Genomic DNA, 18,649 nt, shown 5'->3' on the forward strand with positions numbered 1-18,649 from the left:
ACATAGCCCTGCCATTTTATAGCTAATGCAGCCATAGATAATATGTAAACAAAGGGTTATAGCTGTGTTCCAATAAGATTTTATTTACAAAAGACAGGTTGTCGGCTCAGTTTGGCCCATGGGCTATAGTTTGCTGACCCCTACTCTAATGCATTCCTTTTACCTACTGAATAGTATAGTGTCTATGATATGATTACACCACATGTTATTTTTCAGTTCCCCTGAAAATAGATATCCAGGCTGTTTCCCATTTTTCTATTTTAACATGCGCAGGAAGCATCCTTGTCCAGTTTCCTTGTGTACATGTGCAAAAGGTTTTTCACTAGGACATACACATACATAGTAGTGGAGTTGCTGAGGCTTTTTTTTTTTTCTTTTTTAACAAATAAAATGGTCCGAGTAAAATGCTTCAGGTACAATGTGACCGGTTTGTGACCTCTGTCCTAGAATTTCTATAGGAAGCCAATAGTGAGATTCTAACCCACACCTAGTTCTAGAATTTGAGGTAAGACTCTGTGACAACTAGCAAAGGTGAGGGTGGTTAATCTAACTGTAAGGGCAAGAGCCATCTGGAAGAGGTCATTGCCATGAGCAATGTGAAACTGACTTCCTCAGTGGGCAAAAGAGGTGAAGTTGGGGAGAGACGCCGTTTTTCATGGGGTTTCATTCAGACTGTGGTTGTTCCTGTTGGAATAACAAGTTCTAACAGAAAATGTCTTCAGGATGAAGGTGACGAGCTGCTGACCTGTGGTTGCTTCTTTCCTGGCAATGCCGTGAGTTCCTTTAAAGATTTATCATTGTAATTAGACCGGCTAGAAGGAGAATAAGGAAGGTAATAAAGTAAAGAAAGAGTGTCAGGGCATCCTTCCAAGAAAACCCTCTCCTTTGAGGAGGACCCACAGCAAGTTTTTAAGCCCTGGTGGCAGGAAATTAAATTAGCCCATCTTCCCAAAGTTCTACGTCAATAATACATGACTAGTTCAGTCGAGCTCAGTGGGTTCTGAAAAGAAATGGTGTTCTGTGTTCTGAGTTGAGATTTTAATTAAGGGGATGCAGGCTTTGGGAATTCTTCTTTTTAAAACATTTTAAACGTGATTATAGGTCATTATCATACCTTTGTTTTTATCATTTCGGAGAGCTCAAAAAATAGACCGTGCTCTAACACAAGCAGCTGAACATGAAGGTCACCCTGCTGCAGGCTTTTTTTTTTTTTTTTTTTAAACAGACTTGGAGCCACATTGTTCTGGTAGGTAAGAACTGGGCAACTCTGCCTCTTTAGGAGTATGCAATGCAGAAAAATTGATCTCTCCACTGATGCATTTGCCACTTACCACCCCCCCCCACCTTTTTTTTTTTTTAAGTTTTATTTATTTAAGTAATCACCCAATGTGGGACTCGAACTCACAACCCAGAGATCAAGAGAGTTGCAGGCTCCACCGGCTGAGCCAGCCCGTCACCTCCTCACCCCCACCCCTGCCATTTCTTACTCTGAGTCTAGGACCTTGTGTAAACCATCCCATGTGCTGCAGCAAAGGCCTCCCCAGTGAAGGCTCCGGGGGCTGGGGTTTGAACTTGGCACCTGCACAGCTTTTGCTGACATGGAGGTAGAGGCAGGCTCGGGTCACAGCTGCAGTGGTAGCTTGGGGGCCATTGCCCTGGAAGAGAAAGGGAGATGTAGTAAGCAGACTGGCCATTCTAACATCCAGTTCTTTCTTCTCAAAATGGTAATAGCACATAACAGGTGAGGAATGAGGGATTTTTACATGGTTTTCCTTAAATGGCTTGAGCTTCACTTTTTTTTTTTTTTTTAAGATTTTATTTATGTATTTGAGAGAGAGCAAGAATGAGCAAGCACAAGTAGGGGGAGCAGTAGAGGCAGAAGCAGGCTGAGCAGGGACCCTGATGCGAGGCTCGATCCCAGGACACTGGGATCATGACCTGAGCCGAAGGTGGATGCTTCACTGACTAAGCCACCCAGTTACCCCGTGAGCGTCACTACTAATGGAATATTGATTAGGTGTCTGGATCTCAGTTTAATCTGATTTTTTTTTTTTAGGGTGACGACTACAAACTGAACAAGAGATTAAAAGTTAGGGCTCACCAGTAATCTCTGGAATGACCCTTTGATGAGGGTTTTGGATGAATCTGTATCAGTTTATTTTAATCCAGCTTTATGTTAGTTCATAACGTACTTCCACCTTTGTAAGTACCCCTTAGCCTTAAAATCATCCATAAAGAAGGAGAATTATCCCTGTCTTACCAATTTTATAGAAAATGGGTTCCAAGAGGATTAGAGGTCTTCTAGCTCTTCAGTCTAGACATCTAGACATTCTAGACATTATTTGATTACATGTAATGACTAGAAAGTGCAAAAAATAACTTTTCATGTTTCCATGTGCTTAGCAGCAGCCAATTTTTGATAAAAGCTTAAGGGGAGAACATATTAACTCTATATTTATTAATGTACAGCACATAAGCCACAGACTGGCCCATCACTGCCTCACATTCTCACACTCCTTTGTTAGCAGGGAATAGGTCACCCTCACAACTAAAAAGAAATTGTTCGCGCTGTCCTAAGTGTCTGTTGAAATCACAAATGCATATATCCTGTGAGCCAGCAGTTATGCTGTTAGAAATTTATCTTACAGATACACTTTCCCACATGTGAAAGGATGTGGGCCTAGTTTTTTTCACAGTAAAATATCAGAAACAGCTTAAGTGCTAGGATTGTGGTTAAGTAAATTGATGCTTCCAGGCAGTGGGATATTTTGCTGCTGCTACAAAGAATAAATTAGCTGTATATTTATTGAGGGAACATGGTTTAGTGAGGAAAAGCAAGGTGCAGGATACTCTTATTACTGTGTATATCATTCTACACTTGTGTTAAGAAGGAGGGGGTAGGTATGTACTAATACGTATTTGCTTGCTATGCATAGACTAGCTCAGGAAGATTAAAAATCTAATAATAGGGGCGCCTAGGTGGCTCAGTGGGTTAAAGCCTCTGCCTTCGGCCTGGGTCATGATCCCAGAGTCCTGGGATCGAGCCCCGCATCAGGCTCTCTGCTCAGCGGGGAGCCTGCTTCCTCCTCTCTCTTTCTCCCTGCCTCTCTGCCTACTTGTAGATCTCTGTCTGTCAAATAAATAAATAAAATCTTTTTAAAAAAAAATCTAATAATACTTGCCTTGTGGGCAGGGACCTGGGTGGCTAGAGAACATGTAAGGAAAAAGGACTGTCATTAAAGAGGTCACTGAATCAAGAAGCAGGAGAATCACCTACTTAAAACAAAAACCAAAAGACACCCCACACTGAGGTTTTTAGGAATTTGGGATCCTCGTACGTACCTCTCCACTCTGATCTGCTTGCTTCCTACCCTTTCCCAAAGGACCCATTTAGTCATCCTTTCTTCCGTTCCCTGAGTTTTCTGGCACTAAATGAAGTTCTCGTTTTTGGTTTTACTTTTTACTTTTTTTTTACTTTGGTTTAAAGATTTTTTTTATTTATGTGACAGAGAGAGAGAGAGCGCACAAGCAGGGGGAGCAGCAGAGGGAGAGGGAGAAGCCGGTTCCCCGCTGAGCAAGGAGTCCGATGTGGGACTCGATCCCAGGATCCCGAGATCATGACCTGAGCCGAAAGCAGAGGCTTAACCATCTGAGCCACCCAGGCGCACCTACTTAAAATTTTTTTTAAAGATTTATTTGTTGGGACGCCTGTGTGGCTCAGTGGGTTAAAGCTTCTGCCTTTGGCTCTGGTCATGATCCCAGGGTCCTGGGATCAAGCCCTGCATTGGGCTCTCTGCTCAGCAGGGAGCCTGCTTCCTCTCTCTCTCTGCCTGCCTCTCTGCCCGCTTGTGATCTCTATCTGTCAAACAAATAAATAAAAAAACTTAAAAAAAAAAAGAATTATTTGTTTATTTGAGAGGCAGGGAGGGGCAGAGGGAGAGGAGAGACTCAAGCAGACTCCGCCGCTGAGCACAGAGCCCCACTCAAGGCTTGATCTCATGACCCTGAGGTCACGACCTGAGTAGAAACCAAGAGTCAGGCGCTTAACCAACCCGCCACTCAGGCGCCCCTACTTAAAAAAAAAAAGTTTTTAACACCTATTTTTTAATTTGCATTCAAGTTGTCTTCAATTTTTTGGTTGAATAAGTGCTTTCTATAATGTATTACACCACATCCTCATTTATTTGCGTACATTTTGCATAAGCCATAGTTTATGATTTTAGAATGGAAGAGTATTATTGGCACAAGGTAGGAAATTCAAACAGTACAAACAGAGCATAAAGTGAAGTTTTTTTTTCTCTCTCTCTCCACCTGAGAGTCTTCTAGGCCCACAGTTCCCTTACTGAGGCTGCCGCTGCTCCCACTTTGATATGCATGCTTCTAAGAATATTGTTTTGCATATCACACATAAACGTGCATGCATGTATCCACCTGCTTATACCCCGTGTTAACTGTACTGTGCACACGGCTCCTCATCTACTATTTCCACTTAGCAGTGCGTCTCAGGTTAGGGTTACATTTAGATTAGCACATTCTTTTCAGTTACTGCACAGGATTCCACTATATATATATGTTATTACGTATGTATGTATTCAGGCAGCCCACTCTTGATGGGAGCTGGGGTGGCCCACAGTCTGTTGCTACCACAACGAATATCCTTGTATCTGTGGGATAAATTCTTAGAAATACAACAGCTACATCAAAAGGTATCGATAGATAGTTGATAGATAGTTTCAAATTGCTCTCCGCAGAGGTTTTCGTAGTTCAACAGGACAGAAGATTATCCAGGCTTCTAAAAGGTTTCTAGCTGCTGCAACCTGGAGTATAAGATAAAGTATCAGTCAAGGGAAAGACAGGCCCATTCACACAGCTGGTGGACTAAAGTGTGTACTTTTCCTACTGAAGCTTGTTAAGAACCCGTGAAGAAATGCAGCGTGCATTGTAGTCCTTTCTGTAGCCATCAGAAAGGTAGCCAGAGGAAGGTGACGTGGATGGGCTGGGTGCTGTTGACCAGCCCTCAGTGACAACTATTCTGTCCTCACTTAATTTTGCTTTTTTTCTAGGACCTTAGCATCCTGAGACGTTTTGGATTCATAGCCCTCAAGGTTGACCCGGTCAGAGACCATCATGTCCAAGTTAAAAAGCTCGGAGTCCGTCAGGGTGGTGGTTCGCTGTCGGCCCATGAACGGCAAGGAAAAGGCCGCCTCATATGATAAGGTGGTGGATGTGGACGTGAAGCTGGGGCAGGTGTCAGTGAAGAACCCCAAAGGCGTGGCCCATGAAATGCCCAAGACCTTCACCTTTGATGCAGTCTATGACTGGAATGCCAAGCAGTTTGAACTCTACGATGAGACATTCCGACCGCTCGTGGACTCTGTCTTGCAGGGTTTCAATGGGACGATTTTTGCCTATGGACAAACTGGGACTGGGAAAACCTACACTATGGAAGGAGTCCGTGGTGACCCTGAGAAAAGAGGGGTCATCCCTAACTCATTTGACCACATCTTCACCCATATCTCTCGATCCCAGAATCAACAGTACCTGGTCAGGGCTTCTTACTTGGAGATCTACCAGGAGGAGATCCGAGATCTGCTCTCAAAGGATCAGACCAAAAGGCTCGAGCTCAAAGAGAGGCCTGACACTGGCGTGTACGTGAAAGACCTGTCTTCCTTTGTCACCAAGAGCGTGAAGGAAATCGAGCACGTGATGAATGTGGGGAACCAGAACCGCTCTGTCGGCGCTACCAACATGAACGAGCACAGCTCACGCTCTCATGCGATTTTTGTAATCACCATTGAGTGCAGTGAGGTGGGCCTTGATGGAGAAAACCATATCCGCGTAGGAAAACTGAACCTTGTGGATCTTGCTGGCAGCGAACGGCAAGCCAAGACCGGCGCACAAGGAGAAAGACTGAAGGAGGCCACCAAGATCAACCTGTCCCTTTCAGCCTTAGGTAACGTCATCTCTGCCCTAGTGGACGGCAAAAGCACTCACATTCCATATCGGGACTCAAAGCTGACCAGGCTCCTCCAAGATTCTCTCGGTGGCAATGCTAAAACTGTGATGGTAGCCAATGTGGGACCTGCCTCGTACAATGTAGAAGAAACTCTGACCACTCTCAGATATGCCAACCGTGCCAAAAACATTAAGAACAAGCCAAGGGTCAACGAGGACCCTAAAGATGCCCTCCTTCGAGAATTCCAGGAAGAAATTGCTCGGCTCAAGGCCCAGCTGGAAAAACGGTCCATTGGCAGGAGGAAGAGGCGGGAGAAGCGGAGGGAAGGTGGTGGCAGTGGTGGGGGCGGGGAGGAGGAGGAGGAGGAGGGAGAAGAGGGTGAGGAGGAAGGGGATGATAAGGATGATTACTGGCGGGAACAGCAAGAAAAACTGGAGATTGAGAAGCGGGCCATTGTAGAGGACCACAGCTTGGTTGCAGAGGAGAAGATGAGGTTGCTGAAGGAGAAGGAGAAGAAGATGGAGGACCTGCGGCGGGAGAAGGACGCGGCCGAGATGCTGGGCGCCAAAATCAAGGTACCACAGCCTTCCTTAGCCCCTCTCTTCTCTCAGGGCTTTCCATTTTATCCAAAAAATGGTATGACAGATGACATCCCTTTCAGTTTTACATTCCTAACAGCTCGGTGGGATCCAGTGTCTAGTAAACATTTGTTGAAGGGAAGTAAAAACCATTTCTTCAAGTTTATGTCGAACTCATAGGAAGAATAATTATTACATATGTGCAAGGTATAAAAAGCAGCAATAAAACTGACACCCAGGGGCCCCACAGCCCGTGTGACAGAACTGAATCCCTATCTTCACAAGCTTTGTGTCCCTCTCCCCCAGAGCTAGCCCTTGTTTCGAATTTGGTGTTTCCTGACTTTTCTTTATGGTTTTCTCATATAGGTATATGTCTCTAAAAAAAAGAGAGTTCCACACAATTTTGTACCTTTATATAAATGAAATCCCACTCCTGCAGTTTGCTTTTACTTGCCCAACCTACGTAATGAGATTTGTCCAGATTGACACTTGTAGCTGTGATTCATTCATTATTACTGCTCTGAGAAGCATGTGGTATTCCATTCTCCTGATAGTGGGTTGTTTCCATTTTTTGCTATGAATGTTTTTGTACTTGGTTCCAGGAGAACACATATGAGCAAGAATTTCTTACCTGGCACCATTAGGTCCTCGGGTTTGTACAGCTGTAATTTTGCTAGATAATCACAAGTTGTCTCAGTGATGGCCACGTGAAGCGAAGCTTCTACCAACACAGTATGAACTCTGGTTGCTCCTCGTCCTTACCAGCGTTTATGACTATCTGCATTTTTTTCCTTATTGACATATAATGTATTATTTGCCCCAGGGATACAGGTCTGTGAATCATAAGGCTTACACACTTCATAGCAGTCACCATAACACATACCCTCCTTAGTGTCCATCACCCAGCCACCCTATCCCTCCTCTCCCACCCCTCAAAAACCCTCAGTTTGTTTCGTCAGATTAAGAGTCTCTTATGGTTTATCTTCCTCCTGATCCCATCTTATTTCATTTTTTCCCTCCCTACCTCCTCTGCCCTGCCTCTCAAATTCCTCATATTAGAGAGATTGTATGATAATTGTCTTTCTCTGACTGGTTTATTTTGCTTAGCATAATACCCTCTAGTTCTATCCATGTATGACTATCTGCTTTAATTCTCTATAAAATGGTATCTCATTGTGGGGTTTTTTGTTTGTTGGTTTAGCCCAACTTGGGGCTTGAACTCACAGCCCTGAGATCAAGACCTGAGCTGAGATCAGTCAGGTAAGCTCAGGTCTTGAGCTTACTTGACTGCGCCACATGGGTGCCCCTCTTTGTGGTTTTAATATGCAGTGCCTCCAACCATAGAAGATACAGAACAGTTCCCTCGCCCCCCAAATGCTCCCTTGTAGTCAGCCCCTTCCCTCAACTGACTCCAAGCCCTGTGAGTTAGTGGCTGACTAGCATTCTAGAGCGTGGAGACTCCTGTGTCTTTTCTTTCTGGTGCCAGTGTACCATTCCATCAGGTGCCCAGACTCTGGGCTCCCACTGACCTTTACTGGCAGAGGAGAGGACAGAGCCAGCCCTGGAAATCTGAGGATGACCGCTGCCTGCCCATAAGCCAGAACGGCTCTGAGGTGTCAGGTTCTTTCTTAATGAATTTATGAAAACTCTGACTTCGCCTCTCAGATATATCCTTGTTTATTAATTTTAAAATGACCAGTGATCTCTTTTTTCTCACCTCCCCTGCCCCCACTGTATGAAGCTGTGGCTTTATCTGTGGCTTCATCTGTGGCCCTTTCACAGAGCTGCCTTCTCTTTTACTTCAGAGGCAGGGGTCCTTTCCAGAGCTTTCAAGACCTGATGTGAAAATGGAGTCCAATACAACACAGTTAGGGGGTCACTTTGTTCCAGGGAGGGGCTTAGTCTGGGATTCAACGTCAGACGCCACTTCATCCATCCTCATTCCTGCACTTGACATGTAACGGGGAGTGTCCATGTTTGATGTGCATGCTGGTTTTTAGGATCACATCTGTTATTCAAGCCCAGGAACACCTAGACTCTCTAAACAACCTGGGTTATTTGGGCAACTCTCAGAGGCCAGGTGTGGCAAGACTCAATATTACCTCATAGTTACTGAATCTCTTAGACTTTTTTTAATTGGCGAATGATATTACTTCTGTCTCTCTAAATCTCGGGATGCTATAAAATCATAGGACAAAAGTATTGTAGAGCTAGGGGCCTGGCTGGCTCAGTGGGTTAAAGCCTCTGCCTTCGGCTCAGGTCATGATCCCAGGGTCCTGGGATTGAGCCCCGCATCAGGCCTTCTCAGCAGGGAGCCTGCTTTTGCCTCTCTCTCTCTCTCTCTCTGCCTGCCTCTCTGTCTACTTGTGATCTCTGTCAAAAAAATAAATAAAATCTTAAAAAAAAATAAAAGTATTATAGGGCTAGAAGGAATGTGTGTGTGTGGGGGGTTAGTAATCCAGTACAACCACTTCATCTTGAGAGAAGAAGAAATGGGCCTAGGGGTTCCCTGAAAGATGTTCGTAAGTTCCTTAAAAACAAGGTCATCGGGGCGCCTGGGTAGCTCAGTGGGTTAAGGCCTCTGCCTTCGGCTCAGGTCATGATCCCAGGGTCCTGGGATCGAGTCCCGCATCAGGCTCTCTGCTCAGCAGGGAGCCTGCTTCCTCCTCTCTCTCTCTGCCTTCCTGTCTGCCTACTTGTGATCTCCATCTGACAAATAAATAAATAATTTTTTTAAAAAAGACAAGGTCATGGAGGTTTTGGTTTCTCTGCTTTTTGGGTACAAACTGTTCCCATGGCTTTACCCACCATCTAAATATTTGCTCAAGGTGACCCGTCTGCATAGCGAGCCCAGAGCTGTCTCCTAATTTTCGATCCTGGTAGTCTCTGCCCACTGGAAATTTCCAGAGATGGCCATGGCCACCCAGAACCTGTTTCTGCCTGCCTTTCCTCAGTCAAGCCAGACCCCTAGGAGTTATCCCTGCGAGCTGTCCTTCCCTCTCCCTCATAGCCCAGTCAGTCCCCAGGCCTCTGAATCCTGCATCATCGGATTGGCTCTCTTGGACCCATCCACTTTGCTCTCTCCCACCATTACTGCTCTAGCCCAGGCCTGGATCCTCAAAACAGCCTCCTGACTGGTCTCCCTCCACCTGGCCTGTCCTTTTCCAGTCATCCTTCCTGTGGTGGGGGAAGAATGTTTCTAAAAACCAAAACTGACCGTGTAAAACACAAATCTGTGTACCCTTATGCTCAACGAATGGTCAGTGTGATTCCTGCGGGTCTCAAATCAACTTTAGTTTCCCATAACAGGGCTTTGATGTTTTTGAACTGAGCCCTGATTGCTTTACCAACTTTGTGTATCATCACTTCCTACCCTACCCTCTCACACACCATGTTTTTTTTTTCTTTCCTGAAGATTTTATTTATTTATTTATTTATGGGGGGGGGGGGGGCTTGTGCAAGCAAGGGGAGGAGCAGAGAGGAAGGAGAGAGAGAGAATCTCAAGTAGATTCCACGCTCAGCACTGAGCCCGATGCAGGGCTCAGTCTCACGACCCTGAGATCATGACCTGAGCCGACATCATGAGTTGAATGCTTAACCGATTGAGCCAGCCAAGCACCGCTACATCAATTTTTTTTTCCTTAGCTAATTCCTATTTTTACTTCAGCACTCTCAACAGGAAGCTTTCCTTGATTCCCTCCAAAAGCCCGAGTTCTCTCCCTCCTGTATGCCTCTCCTATTATCTCTCTGTCTTTTCTTTGCTTTTTTGAAGATTTTACTTATTTGACAGAGACGCAGCGAGAGGGAACTCAAGCAGGGAGACTGGGAGAGGGAGAAGCAGACTCCCCACTGAGCAGGGAGCCCAACGTGCGGCTTGATCCCAGGACCCTGGGGCCATGACCTGAGTCGAAGGCAGACGCTTAATGACTGAGCCACCCAGGGGCCCCTGCTCTGTCTTTCCTCATGCTCGTGTCTGCCTGCATAGCACGAGAGCCTGCTTGCTTATCCGTGGCCCTCAGTGGAGTCTTCAGCCTTGTGATTCATATTCTGTTGCCTCTCTAGTACCCAGCATATAGGAGGGACTCAATATGTTTTAAATAGGGTCAACACTTTGTACATACAAAACTCCCCAAAATTTTTTTAAGAAAGCTGAAATTCCAATAGTCCTGGGGGAGCTGTATCTTTAGTGTTTCTGAGGTAAAGCCCCAGTGGAACCACCTCAGCCCTACCTCGGTGATGGTAAGGACACTGCTGTGCACAATCTGTCTTCCCCCAAAGTTCACCCGTTTGGCTCAGTCCTGAGCTCATGATGTTTTACAGGCTTCCCTCTGAGGAGATATGTTCTGAGGGAGATCATTCACGAGATGGATTCTACCTTTTCTCACTCAGGCCATGGAGAGTAAGCTGCTTGTTGGAGGAAAAAATATAGTAGATCATACAAATGAACAACAGAAAATCCTGGAGCAGAAACGGCAAGAAATTGCAGAGCAGGTAACTTTTCATTCCCTTTTGAGGAGAAGGGCGTGGGACAAGGCGCACCAATGCTACAGAGTAAATATCTCTTTTATTAGATTCTTCAGAGGGAATGAAAATGGGGTGTTCAGCCCCTTCCCAGTGGGAGACTCCGATCTGGAGCACCCAGCCCTGTATTCTTGTTTAGACATAGTCTGTAGGCAAGCTGATGAATTTTGTGATGTTGCCCAGAAACGTCGAGAAAGAGAAATCCAGCAACAGATGGAAAGCAGAGATGAGGAGACCTTGGAACTGAAAGAGACGTACAGCTCATTGCAGCAAGAGGTGGACATCAAGACCAAAAAACTCAAGAAGGTATAAAGGAACGAGGCCAGGCAGAAGTGTCTTGAGACTTGGAGGAAGGGAAGAGCTCTGTTGTCTGGAGGGCTCCCCTCCTCACCTGCCTTTCCCCTCGGTTCCAGCTCTTCTCCAAGCTTCAGGCGGTGAAGGCGGAGATCCATGACCTCCAAGAAGAGCACATCAAGGAGCGTCAGGAGCTGGAACAGACTCAGAACGAGCTCACAAGGGAGCTGAAACTCAAGTAAGTTCTGGACCTTTCATGGCACCCTCAGCCACTTGCCAGGTAGTTTGTTGAGTAAGAAACGTGAATCTAAAGGCAGGGCCCCTGCCTACTTCTCCCCACCTTGTCTGTTTTTTGTTTATTCTGAGAAAATCACTTTCTGTCTCTGGATCCCATCTGTTACGCAAATGACTTCACCAGATCTCTGAATTTCCTTCCACCGTACCTGCTGGAAGTTTTTAAAGGCTCCAGCCTCTATTGATAAAAGGGAATCTTTTTTTTTTTTTTTTTTTTTTTAAAGATTTTATTTATTTATTTGACAAAGATCACAAGTAGGCAGAGAGATAGGCAGAGAGAGAGGGGGGAAGCAGGCTCCCTGCTGAGCAGAGAGCCTGATGCGGGGCTTGATCCCAGGACCCTGAGATCATGACCTGAGCCGAAGGCAGAGGCTTTACCCACTGAGCCACCCAGGCACCCCGATAAAAGGGAATCTTTCTTAACTACAATTTTGTGAGGGGTATAATGAACATCCAAATGCCCCTCAACCCAGATTCATTGATAAACTACCTTTTGTCATTTATCTTTCATAGAAATATTCTAAAATCTCATGTAATGTTAAGCTCATGTTATCTTATTCCTACAGACTTACATACATGATTATAATGCTGTTTCAAAAATGCTTTACTGGGGCACCTGGGTGGCTCAGTCATTAAGTGTCTGCTTTCAGCTCAGGTCATGATCCCAAGGACCTGGGTTCAAGCCCTTCATCGGCTCCCTGCTCTGTGGGAAGCCTGCTTCTCCCTCTCCCACTACCCCTGCTTGTGTTCCCTCTCTTGTGCGCTTTCTTTCTGTCAAATAAACAAACAAAAAATCTTTAAGAAAAAGTAAATAAGGGACGCCTGGGTGGCTCAGTTGGTTAAGCAGCTGCCTTCGGCTCAGGTCATGATCCCAGTGTCCTGGGATCGAGTCCCACATCGGGCTCCTTGCTTGGCGGGGAGCCTGCTTCTCCCTCTGCCTCTGCCTGCCATTCTGTCTGCCTGTGCTTGCTCGCTCTCCTCTCTCTCTCTGACAAATAAATAAAATCTTAAAAAAAAAAAAAAGTAAATAAAAAATGCTTTACTGAGATGTAATTTACAGACCATACAATTCACCTATTTAAATTAGTATACAAGTCACCTGGGCACCTGGGTGGCTCAGTTGGTTAAGCATCCAGCTCCTGCTTTTAGCTCAGGTCATGATCTTTGGGTTGTGAACTTGTGTCCCATGTCAGGCTCCCCACTGGGCACAGAGACTGCTTAAGATTCTTTCTTCCTTTGCCCCTCCCTGCCCCATAAATTAAATAAATAGGTAAACAAATAAATATACAAGTCAGTTTTAAAAACATGTATTTAGGGGTGTCTGGGTGGCTCAGTGGGTTAAGCCTTTGCCTTCAGCTCAGGTCATGATCCCAGGGTCCTGGGATGGAGGCCAGCATAGGGCTCACTGCTCAGCAGGGAGCCTGTTTCCTCCTCTCTCTCTGCCTGCCTCTCTGCCTACTTGTGATCTCTGTCTGTCAAATAAATAAATAAAATCTTTAAAAAACAAACAAAGAAAACATTTATAAAGTTGTAAAGCCATCACCAAAATCTGATTTTTTTATTTTTATTTTTATTTTTTTATTTTTTAAAGATTTTATTTATTTATTTGACAAAGAGAGAACACAAGGGCACAAGCAGGGGGGAGTGGCAGGCAGAGGGAGGGAGAAGCAGGCTCCCTTCTTAACAAGGAGCTCAGTGCAGGACTTGATCTCAGGACCCTGGCATCATGACCTGAGCTGAAGGTAGACACTTAACCAATGAGCCACCCAGGCACCTCTACCACAATCTGATTTTAGAACATTTTTTGTGTCTCCCCGCCCCCCTCAAAGAAACCCTGTACCAGTTAGCAGTCATTCCATATTACCTGACCCCTCTTTCAGCCCTAAGTACCTACTAATCTACTTTCTGTCTCTATAAATTTGTCTATTCTGGACATTTCATATAAATGGAATCGTATAACATGTGGCCTTCTGTGACTGGTTTCTTTCGATTAACATGACGCTTCCAAGGATTCTCCATGTTATAACATGTAAGGACTTCATTCTTTTTTATGGCTGAATGATACTGGGTTTTACAGGTATACCATATATTTAATTCATTTATCATTTGATGGACATTTAGGTTGTTTCCAGTCTTTGGCTATTATCAATAATGTTGCTGTGAACCTTCATGTACAAGTTTTTAAATGGATGTGTTTTCATTTCTCTGGGATATATATACCTAGGAGTGGAATTGCTTAGGTCATATGGTAACTCAGTATTTAAGTTTTGGAGGAATTGCCAAACTGTTTTCCAGAATGGCTGGATCATTTTACATTTCCACCACCAATTTTTCCACGCCCTGTTGACACTTGTAACTATCTGTCCTTTTATTATAGCCTTCTTAATGGGTGTGAAGTAATATCTCATTGTGGTTTTGCTTTGCATTTCTCTAATGACTCATGATGGAATGTCTTTTCATGTGCTCTTTGACCATTTGCATATCTCCTTTGGAGAAATGTCTGTTCAAATCCTCTTCCCATTTAAAAATTGGGTAATTTATTGGGTCTTTTTATTATTGAGTTGTAAGAGTTCTTTGTATATTCTGGAGACAAGTCTCTTATCAGACTCATGATTTGCAGATATTTTCTCAAATTCTGTGGGTTGTCTTTTCACTTTCTTTATGGTATTTTGTTTGCAGCACAAAAGATTTTAATTCTGAAGTAGTCCAATTTATCTATAGTTTTTTTTGTTGCTTAAATTTTTGGTATTGTATCTAAATTTTCCTGGTCTGGATATTGCGTATCAATTTATAATGGAATAATGTGGCCACTGGTGGCTGACTTTTTTCACTTAGTATAATATAGTGTTTTCAAGGGTCATACATGTTGTAGCACATATCAATATTTCATTCTTTTTTTTTTAAATATTTTTTTTTTATTTGACAGAGAGAGATTACAAGTAGGCAGGCAGAGAGAGATGGGGAAGCAGGCTCCCCGCTGAGCAGAGAGCCAGATGCAAGGCCCGATCCCAGGACCCTGGGATCATGACCTGAGCTGAAGGCAGAGGCTTAACCCACTGAGCCACCCAGGTGCCCCAATATTTCATTCTTTTTTTGTGGTTGAATAATACTGTGTTGTATGACTATACCACATTTTATGTATCCATTCATTGGTTGATGGACCTTTGGGTTATTTCTCTTAGCTATTATGAATAATACTGCTATGAACATTTGTGTACAAGTTTTATTTTATTTTATTTTTTAAAATTGTATTTGTTTGTTTGACGGAGAGAGACACAGCAAGAGAGGAAACATAAGCAGGGAGAGTGGGAAAGGGAGAAGTAGGCTTCGCACTGAGTAGGCAACCCAGGGGCTCAATCCCAGGGGCTCAATCCCAGGACCCTGGGATCATGACCTGAGCCAAAGGCAGACACTTAACAACTGAGCCACTCAGGCGCTCCTGTGTTCAAGTTTTATTCTGGACTTCTGTTTTCAGTTCTCTTAGGCTATCTTAGAGTCATAAAGTTTGAGGTCTTACATTTAGGTCTGTGATCCATTTTGAGTTAACTTTTGTATATAGTCTGAAGCATAGTTCCAAGTGCATTCTCTTGCATGTGGATATCCAGTTGTCCCAGCACCAATTGTTGAAAGGGTCTTCTCTCATTGTCTTTGTACCCTTGTCAATTATAAATGGAAGGGCTTATTTCTGAACTCTCAATATTGTTCCATTGATCTGTTTGTCTTTATGCCAATACCACGCTGTCTTGACTACTATAGCTGTGTAATAAGTTTTGAAATGAGGAAGTATGAGTCCTCCAATTTTGTTCTTTTTCAAGATAGTTTTTGGCTATTTGGGGTTTCTTGCATTTCCATATACATTTTAAGGTCAGCTTGTCAATTTCTGTAAAAAAGCCAGCTGGGATTTTGTTGGGGACTGTGTTGAATCTATAGATCCAATTGGAGAGTACTGTCATCTCAACAGTTAAGTGTTTTGATCCATGAACATGGGATGGGATGTCTCTTTATTTTTTTAGATCTTCTCTAATTTTTGTCAAGAATGTTTTGTAGTTTTCAATAGACAAGTCTTTGCACTTCTTTTGTTAAATATATACCTAAGTGGTTTTTTGCAATTGTATATGGAATTATTTTTCTTAGTTTTATTTTCAGAATATTTATTGCTAGTGTATAGAATCACATTGATTTTTGTATACACAACGATATCTTTCCACCTAATAAAATTAGTGTTGTTTCTTACTATTATCTCATACCTTGCTCATATTCGGATTTTATGGGTTTGTTCATATTAGTATCTATATGAAGGCCACATATTGCATTTAGTTATTATTTCTCTTCAGCTTATTTTAATCTGGAGCAGTCCCTTTTCCTTTTAAAAACTTTTTTTGCAGTTGACTTATTGAAAAGCGAGGTCAGCCACTTGAAGTGTCTTACAGTCTGGATTTAACTGAAAGGTTTAATTGAAAGCTAGTTCCAAAGCACTGGTTCTCAACCTTGGCTGCTCACTGAAATCATAGGAGGAGTTTTAAAAAGGCCCCACCCCAAAGATTTTGACTTAATTGGTCCTTCAACTTTAGCAGGCACCAGATCATCTGAAGGGTTTGTTAAGTGTAGATTACTGGGTCCCAAACCCAGAGAGTCTGATTCAGTTCATCAGGCATGGAGCCTGAGAATTTGCATTTCTAGAAGATTCCAGTTGCTCCTGTTGGTTCTGTGAACACACTTTGAGAATCATGAGGTTCTCATGAGGTCTGGGCAAGCTATTTTTCAGAACTCTGTAAGTGGTATTAATGTGCAGCCTGGCTTAAGAACCACTGAGTTAACAGTTTCAACCAACAATAATTTGTCTGAAATTATTATTTCATTAGGGGTTACATAATACTGTTTTTCTCTATCAGTCCTTCCACAATATTTGCTGAAATTTTGCTTTTTTTTTTTTTTTTTAAAAGATTTTATTTATTTGACAGAGACAGATACACAGTGAGAGAAGGAACACAAGCAGGGCAAGTGGGAGAGGGAGAAGCAGGCTTCCTGCTGAGCAGGGAGCCCGATGCTGGCTCGATCCCAGGACCCTGGGATCATGACCTGAGCTGAAGGCAGAGGATTTAACAACTGAGCCACCCATGCGCCCCTTCTTTTCTTTTCTTTTTTTAAAAGTAATTTCTAGGGGCGCCTGGGTGGCTCAGTGGGTTAAGCCGCTGCCTTTGGCTCGGGTCATGATCTCAGGGTCCTGGGATCGAGTCCCGCATCGGGCTCTCTGCTCAGCGAGAAGCCTGCTTCCCTCTCTCTCTCTCTCTGCCTTCCTCTCCGTCTACTTGTGATCTCTCTCTGTCAAATAAATAAATAAAATCTTTAAAAAAAAAAAAGTAATTTCTACACCCAATGTGGGGCTTGAACTCATAACCCTGAGATCAAGAGTCACATACTCTGCAGACTGAGCCAGCCAGATACCTCTAGCTAGAATTTTTCTTCAAAGAACTCTTCAGAGGGATTCTCTTAATGACCAAGTTTTAAATTTGGAAGGAGCTTTTATAATTAAATGTATCCTCTTTCTAGGTATGTACACCTAGGAAAAAAAACAGAACAAAATATGCCAAAATATTAATAATAGCTATCTTTGGAGAGTGAAACTGTATGTAGTTGTATTTTTCACGTTTTCTACTGTATAAATAGGACTTTTAAAATCAGAAAAAAGCAAATATATGTCATAAAAATAATTTCTTAAATGTTTCAAATAAAATAAGTAGAAAATTTCATCTCTCTGAAATATTTTTCCCCTAGGGAAGCCATTTTCATGGCTTTAGCTCTTATTTATATTTTTTGAATGAACAGTGAGTCAGCCTCTTTCTCACAGTAGGTACCCTACACGTCACTGGTGTCTGTTGTGTGTCTTTCCCACTTTAACACCCCTTTGGCATTGTTCTGTCCTGAGGTTTTGAAAGCGTGAATGCAGAGGTGTGGGACAGCTGCCACCATGGAGAGACACAATCCAGTGGGTTCCAGTTTCATTGTTCGCTGTGTTCCCCAGCACTTCTCAGGCTGAGACTCTTCTTGGGAATGGCCCTTTATTCTCAGTGGTCTAAGGGGATGAAATCCACTCAGTCTTGTCTTTTGTCCTGGCGACTAGCGTGGGAAATTTTCTAGCTTGGCCAACAATCCATGGGATTGGAAGAAGACCATTTCACTTCTAATCTCTTTTCAGCATTTTGGAAATTAACGCGCTAGGTTGGGGGGTACCAATGGCCCCCTAAGAGACACTTCAGTTAGTGCGTGTGCACTCTGGGATAGGCCAGGCATGGCCACTTTTCTTCCATTCTCCTCCTCAAGCTGCTCCTCCTTGGGCAGAAGTGACTTCTCTCGAGTCTTGGGGCAGCCCACTGTCAGCACCTGTCATATCTAAGAGGGCCACACCATTACCTCTCTGTCTCAGGCAGGGATGAAGTGTCATTCCTGTCTGTACCCCAGCTCTCTGCCCAATGGCCGGCCTGCAGGGCCTGCCCAGGAAGTACTTATAGAGTGGCTTGACTCTTATCCAATGACTCCCACATGTAGGATAGCCAGTACTCTAGCTGTCTTCTTTGTCCACCTGTGTTCATTCATGATTGTGTGCTCTTACAGGCATCTTATTATAGAAAACTTCATCCCTCTGGAAGAAAAAAGTAAAATTATGAATAGATCCTTCTTCGATGAAGAGGAAGATCATTGGAAATTACATCCTATAACCAGACTGGAGTAAGTCACTATTCATTTTAAGGTGGGGAAGAGGGAGAAAATATGGATAAGCTGGACTTGGCCCAAGGGGTATGGTAGGATGGTGCTGTTAGGAATTGGGGGACTATCACAGTGAATTCATGTCCTTTCCCAAGTTCCTGCATTTGCGCTTCCTCAGTTGTCATGGGAAGCATGCTAGGCCAAAAGGGGCAGTACCTGGGTAGGCGTCATATTGTATGGCCGTCTGATGCAGCGTTGACTTCCAGTCTACTTCTGGGTCTTGCTAGAATAGTGGAAAACG

The 18,649-nt window shown here is 43.8% G+C and overlaps 1 protein-coding gene across 3 annotated transcripts in view; it reads left to right on the forward strand.

Moving 5' to 3' along the window:
* Positions 1 to 18,649, forward strand: part of KIF3B (kinesin family member 3B) — a 44,236-nt gene that overhangs the window by 18,606 nt on the left and 6,981 nt on the right. The window contains exons 1-6 of one of the 3 annotated variants that reach the window (XM_047745763.1): positions 723 to 773; positions 5,064 to 6,531; positions 10,924 to 11,025; positions 11,239 to 11,361; positions 11,469 to 11,587; positions 18,256 to 18,369. In XM_047745763.1, the coding sequence (XP_047601719.1) occupies positions 5,128 to 6,531; positions 10,924 to 11,025; positions 11,239 to 11,361; positions 11,469 to 11,587; positions 18,256 to 18,369 (1,862 nt within the window). In that variant the 5' untranslated portion in view covers positions 723 to 773; positions 5,064 to 5,127. Of the gene's footprint in view, positions 1 to 722; positions 774 to 2,056; positions 2,203 to 5,063; positions 6,532 to 10,923; positions 11,026 to 11,238; positions 11,362 to 11,468; positions 11,588 to 18,255; positions 18,370 to 18,649 lie in introns of those variants that run through there. The other 2 variants (XM_047745764.1, XM_047745762.1) reach the window with 2 other exon arrangements.

This window comes from Lutra lutra, chromosome 9 (genome assembly GCF_902655055.1).
Source record: "Lutra lutra chromosome 9, mLutLut1.2, whole genome shotgun sequence".
Lineage (NCBI taxonomy): Eukaryota > Metazoa > Chordata > Mammalia > Carnivora > Mustelidae > Lutra > Lutra lutra.